The 6,357-nt window shown below is 33.4% G+C and overlaps 1 protein-coding gene and 1 long non-coding RNA gene across 3 annotated transcripts; one reads left to right on the forward strand and one right to left on the reverse strand.

Annotated features, from left to right (window-relative positions):
* The first annotated feature begins 2,597 nt into the window (after nt 1–2,597).
* LOC106320022 lies at nt 2,598–3,256 on the forward strand. Its single transcript, XR_001265668.1, has 2 exons — nt 2,598–2,651; nt 2,830–3,256. It is a non-coding gene; the product is annotated as an uncharacterized LOC106320022 (long non-coding RNA).
* Nucleotides 3,257–3,328: 72 nt separating this feature from the next.
* LOC106320015 (probable receptor-like protein kinase At3g17420) lies at nt 3,329–6,351 on the reverse strand. Of its 2 annotated transcripts, none has more exons than XM_013758382.1 (7): nt 6,187–6,351; nt 5,229–5,845; nt 4,441–4,668; nt 4,195–4,365; nt 3,971–4,100; nt 3,666–3,881; nt 3,329–3,591 (listed from the first exon to the last, which is right to left on the reverse strand). In XM_013758382.1, exons 2-7 carry the CDS (start codon nt 5,798–5,800, stop codon nt 3,559–3,561), a joined length of 1,350 nt encoding a protein of 449 aa, XP_013613836.1. In that variant the 5' UTR covers nt 5,801–5,845; nt 6,187–6,351; the 3' UTR covers nt 3,329–3,558. The 2 variants fall into 2 exon arrangements, with proteins under 2 accessions (XP_013613836.1, XP_013613835.1); XM_013758381.1 differs by having other exon boundaries at nt 3,329–3,599.
* Between the last annotated feature and the right edge of the window lie 6 nt (nt 6,352–6,357).

A 6,357-nucleotide genomic window follows, 5' to 3' on the forward strand; every position in this document is an offset into this window, starting at 1 on the left:
TCATTTTAGGGTAAATAAATCAAAACAATCAATCTTATCTATTGTATATGATATATAATTAAATTTAAATGATATTAACATATATATAGTACACTTTTAATATAGATTAAATGAAGTTTCTACTCATATGATTTTAGGATTATTTGCATATTTGTGTAACAAAAGTTTACACCAACAAATTTTTTTTAATGTGAGATAATTTCAATAATTTATAATCATTTAAAAAATAATGAAGATTTCAAAATTAAAATATTAACTTTTCAATATATGTTCAATGCAAATATCAAAATATAAGTATACATTTTCATATGATGTATATTTTAATTTAAACGATATATATATATATATATATATATATATATATATCTATAAACATAAAAATATATAAAAAATATTAACATAAAACCCTATTAAAATAAAATTATTTTTTCATATGGTCTTATAATCATTGTATCTTAATATAGAAAAAAATTTAAACCTTGATCATAAAAGTTTATGTGAGACTTTTAACAGTTTTAGTAATTTATACTCGTTTTGAAAAACTCAAAATACAACATATACAAAAAAAATCTAGATTCTTATTATATGATTAATGTAATTATGTAATTTATTTTAATAATAAAGAAATAAACAAAAATGATAAAAAGTATACAAATTGTTATCAAATCTTTATTGTTTAAAATCATTAATTGCTATATATATATTTTTTAATCACATTACGTAATTCCGTAGGTTTTATTTAAGGAAAGTCTGCGAAACAATAAAGATTTGATATATGCGACCAACTATAGCATGCGAAATATTATTTTATTGGAGAGTATAATTTTTATACTATAATTTATATAAGGTGCTCTAGAATTCTTTGAAATAGGATTTGGAAGACATACACAAATGCCACGTAGGATGAAGTTTTTTTTTTAATTTTTAATAAATTCAAGTTATAACTTTTTAAAAAATCATCAATTAATATATAAGGAATTTTTGTTATACCTTAGTGATGTTACGTGTCTTATTCTAACTTTAAATATGTAAATAGTCATCAGCGTGATGTTTAAGCTTTCCCAACAGAAGTATCATATAATAACAGACTAACAGTATCGTATAGTAACAGATTAACAGTTACACAGAATCTTTCTACTTCCTTCTAATTCTTCCTAATTCTACTTATTTAAAGTTATTCAACTTGTTACTCCTTAATTCAAAATTTCGAACCGCAAAGCCGCATAATGTTTAAGGTTTAAAATAAAACCGACACATAGCCGGTTTATTTCTGATTACCCGTTTTTCAATTTGGACAGTAACAAATGGATAACTTAATTAAACCGAAACAACCAGATTAGAAATAATAAACCAAAATTAATTAAATCCATCTTAATAAGCCACTTTAAACCGAAAAAACCCATCATCATCTCATCTTCTTCCTCTCACCCAATCCAAATCCAACGAATTATCTCCTCACCCAATATCTGACCCGTTAACTTTAAACCCTCCACCATCAACCTTATCCAATTCGTATATGTGAATCGTAATTTCCAGTCCCAAAACATAATATCTTAAGATAATCAGCTATGGACAAAAACTCAATCTCTTGCCCTAACATCTCTCTGAATCTGTCTTCTCCCAATTGCAAGTTCTCCGTATTTTATTGTTTTTAAAGTCATTAATGGAAAAAAATTGATGAAAGTAGCCCTATCGTCTTCTTTTCAAATTTATCTGAAAACCTTAAATTCACAGTCAATGGCTTTTCTCTCTTTTTTTCTTGCTTTATATAATTATTAGTATTTTGACCCAAAAAAAATATAATTATTAGTATCGACGTATTATAGATTTTTAAAAAATTGTTGATTTCTAACCTGAAATTAATGAAGCATGTCGATGTTAGAAGGAAGATGTGACGGGTCGGGTTGGTTTCTTCTTTGGTCTGTTTTTTTTTTTCATTCTTTGGTTTAAATTTTTTTTTCGTTGGTTTGGTTTAAGTTTTCAAATCTGGTTTATGTTGCAAACCGCTAAATCAATGAAAAACTATGGTTTACTTGGGTTCGGGTTTCAATCTTTAGGATTGGAGAGTAATAGGTTGAATAACTTTAAATACGTGGAATCAAGACGGAGCTGAAAGATTGTGGAGCTGAAAGATTGTGTAACTGTTACTATACGATACTCCTGGTGAGAAATAATTCGGTTTCTTAGAATTGTAAATAGTCATCCACTTTAAAAGTTATGTTTTGGAATTTCAAAATCTAAATTTACAATTGAGTTCTGCTTTACAGGTATGCAATGACAGGAACATTGAGCAGAAAGAGTGATATCTATAGTCTTGGAGTTGTTCTGGTAGAGCTCCTCACAGGTCGTAAACCAGTTGATAATACCTTACCACGTGGACAGCAGAGTCTCGTGACATGGGTAATGCTTAATGCACCTCTGCTTCCTTTTCTATTTTTACTCATGCTGGTTAGAGAATGTTGTAGGAAGAACAAACTCTTAGATTGTGAGAGAGTAGATACTCAAAACTTTCTCTAGAAACATAAACCATTATTAAATGAAAACATGTTTGTGTGGTCTCAGGCAACCCCTAAGCTGAGTGAAGACAAGGTGAAGCAGAGTGCGTTGATGCAAGACTAAACGGTGAATATCCTCCCAAAGCTGTTGCCAAGGTAACTTTCCTCCATAACCTTTGTCTAAAGTACTATCACCGCTTTAGTCGAGAAGGCTTACCTTAGGGCTTAGGACATGACTTAGAAACTGCTTCTCCATTGGTTGACATCTACTATAGAGCCTAAGTATTGAGGTGTGATTCTTTGAGTCTGATTATGGTTTACTCTCTTATGGCAGCTGGCTGCAGTAGCTGCGCTATGTGTGCAATACGAGGCAGACTTCAGGCCAAACATGAGCATAGTGGTGAAGGCTCTTCAGCCTCTGCTCAATCCTCCTCGCTCTGCTCCTCAAACTCCTAACAGGAACAACCCTTATTGATTGATATCCTCACAAACACGCTTCACCATCCACTATTTCATTTGTTTTTGTTTGAATCCAATTTGTGTAAATTCGTGCAAAATAGGCTTTTTTTTTATTTATCTCTAATAAAAATAACCCTAAATCCAATGTTGCTCTATTTTCTCCTTTTATGGTATTTCATGCGTGGGATGTAAGTTTCTACTAATTTTACAATATACACCAATATTGTGTTTGTGCCATTTTGTAAAACTGAGAAAGATGTATTATCTTGCTATTTTAATGTAGAATAATGTCTTGCAAGTCATGGAGAAAATCTATTTTTAAAGTTGATGTTGTAATAAAGTATAAAGGTAGAAGAAACCATACATTTTGTAAATATCTGCGACTGTAACTGTGTATGAAGGTAGTGAAAGAAAGCTATACAAAAGATCCAGACAAGAGAAACATATCTTGTTTTCCTCTCTACATGTATAATTAAAACATAGAAAAGTAAAGAATCTAAACAACCTCCAACGAATCTAAAAGTGCGTTCAGTGTATATATCTGTATGTTACTCAAGTCTTTGCTTCTGTTACTATCTCGTCTTGATTAGCCTCTGTGCTTTCTCTAGGCAGTTCTGTGTTCTGACTTCTCCTTCTTCTTCGTTCCTAATTAAACATTCATCAAAACCATTTATATTAACACTATCGTTTAAAAATTATTTCTATAGATACCTCTCTAGACATGACAGGGTATTCATCTGATTCAAGCATTCTAGCCACTTGACTCATCGTTGGCCTCTTGTCTGCATCAGGATCAACACATCTCAAAGCTGTCAAAAGCGCTCGTTTAAGTTCGCTCTTCGATGGTTTGATCTCAATCTCTTTATCCACCACTTCTTCAAACTGTTTCTGCTGAACCATTAACTTCAACCACTCCACCATATGCACCTAAACACACACACACACATTTCATGAAACAAGATCAACCTCTGACTCACGTCCTCTCTATTTCAAAGTGTGTGAGTTCTTTGCATTACCTCTTCTTTAGGTCTTTCATAATCCACTGGGTACCTTCCAGTAATAGCTTCCAAGAGAACAACACCAAAGCTGTACACATCGCTCTTCTCGTTTAGGAGACCAGAGTTTGCGTATTCAGGCGCCACATATCTGAATATTAAACATAGAAAAAATGTGAGATTATTATTTTTTTTTTTGAAAAGACCCATAGAGATTATTTAAAGCTACAATTTGTATAACTCACCCGAATGTACCCATAACACGAGTACTCACGTAACTACTATCAGCTCCAAGTAGTTTAGCAAGACCAAAATCAGATAACTTGGCGTCGAAGTTTTCATCCATAAGTATATTGCCTGATTTGATGTCTCTATGCACCACTTTCGGCTCAATAGCTTCGTGAAGGTAAGCCAGCCTGTTTCAGCCGCAACACATTCTGATAAGCTTACACTACCAGAAATTAACAAGAATCATCATAACGCTTAATTACGCTTTAGCAGTGCCAACAAGAACTTTGATCCGTGCCTCCCACGTGAGATGCCTTTGGTGATTCATGTCTCCGTGTAGCCATTGCTCTAAGTTCCCATTCTTCACGTACTCATAAACTAGCATTCTATGTGTTCCTTCAACGCAATATCCAAGAAGCCGAACTAAGTTCTTGTGCCTGACATGTCCTATTGCTTCCACTTCAACTCTGAAGTCTTTATCAGCTTGTCCTCTGAATGAAACAGCAAGAATGCCAATCTCAGATATCATGAGCAATAGGACTGGTTATATTATCTGAAACCGAAAACCGGAACGGAACCGGAAAACTACATGATTGAAACTTACAAAAACCCAAAAGATTCATATTTCTCCAAACTCGGAAAACCAAAACCGAACCGAAACTCAATACATGAAATACAATTCATTTAGCTAAAAAATAGTTATATTTAGTTATAAACTTGTAAAATAACAATATATCTAAAAATATAATTTATAAACCGAAAGTTATTCAAAAAAGAACGAAATACCCAATATTTTTTTTCTATTTTTCAGGTTTAACTCAGGTTTTTGGTTTTTGTGTTTAAATCCTAACCAAATCCAATTGTATGTAATTTGGTTATGGTTCGGATTTCATACAAAAATTGAAAATCGACCTGAACCGATCCGGAAAAATACCAATTCCTAAATGGGTTCTAAACACCTCAACCCGAATAACCCGGTCCGAACTGTAGACCGGAATGCACAGCACTAATGAGCAGTAAAAAGATAGAGAAAGGTGGTATGGTATCTTACGGATTGTTGAGCAACTTCTTGACAGCCACAGGGGTTTTGTTAGCTAAAGTTCCATGGTAAACAACACCATAGCCACCATCACCAATGATATTCTCCTTGGAGAAATGATTAGTCGCTAGCTGAAGATCACGGAGAGTGAACCAGTGACCCCAACCAATGTGAGAGCCCTCTGGAAGACCCGAGAGAGGCGAATGAGCTGCTGCTGAAGGAGTAGTAGCAGGAGACAAATGTGACCCAACCGCAGTCTTTTTCTCTAAGGAACCAGAGTAGTTACCATCACCATTCTCAATGTCTCTCTCGCTGAACCTCTCATCTAGAGTTTGATGAGATGTACCGTTGTTGTTAGACAAAACATGATCAACACTTATGTCTTTGATTTCTTCAGGAAGGTGAGGGGTTTGCGTTAAGGGAAGCTGTGTGAAGTTAGATCTTCTTGATTTTTTACGGAAGCTGAGCCATACTGAAAGGGCGAGGATTAGTATGAAAGCTGCAAAGAGAGCAATGACTACGATCTCCCATAGTTGAAGAGCGCCGTATCTCTTGGTTAAAGTTTGTTTCAGCTCAGACGCCATTATAGTTCACAGATACTTGTATATATATATATATATTAAATCGACCTGTAGAAGTTGAAAATGGATCATTAATGTAATAAAAATGAATGTGAAGGGAACAAATAAATCCAGAGAAAACAGAGTATTTAAGAAACAGAGTATATAAGAAATTAAAAACAGAGTAAATAAGTTCCATAATCAGATCAAAGTGGTGAATCATCCAAAACTAGTAATCAGAAACTTAAGAAACCATTCCAGATCCAGGATCAAGATCCAGCATTTAATATTGTAAGAAACTGAAAAGTCTAAAATTTTGCAGAAAGTTATAAGCTTTTAAACTTCCAACGCAACCCACATGGAACCTTTGAAACAACATCAAAATCATTTAATGTTTGTTAACTCAATACCTTTCTCTTGTCTGATTTTTTTCTTTCTGTTTCCCGTTGAAAGATGGAGACTGGAGCTCTAGTTAGTAAAGGGATTACATAAAAGAAGAGAGAAGAAGGATCAGTGAGATTATTAAGTCCATTTTCATAAATCTTTAGAGAGATCTTTGTAGGGTTTCATTTGGTGGGGGG

This window comes from Brassica oleracea, unplaced genomic scaffold (genome assembly GCF_000695525.1).
Source record: "Brassica oleracea var. oleracea cultivar TO1000 unplaced genomic scaffold, BOL UnpScaffold00763, whole genome shotgun sequence".
Lineage (NCBI taxonomy): Eukaryota > Viridiplantae > Streptophyta > Magnoliopsida > Brassicales > Brassicaceae > Brassica > Brassica oleracea.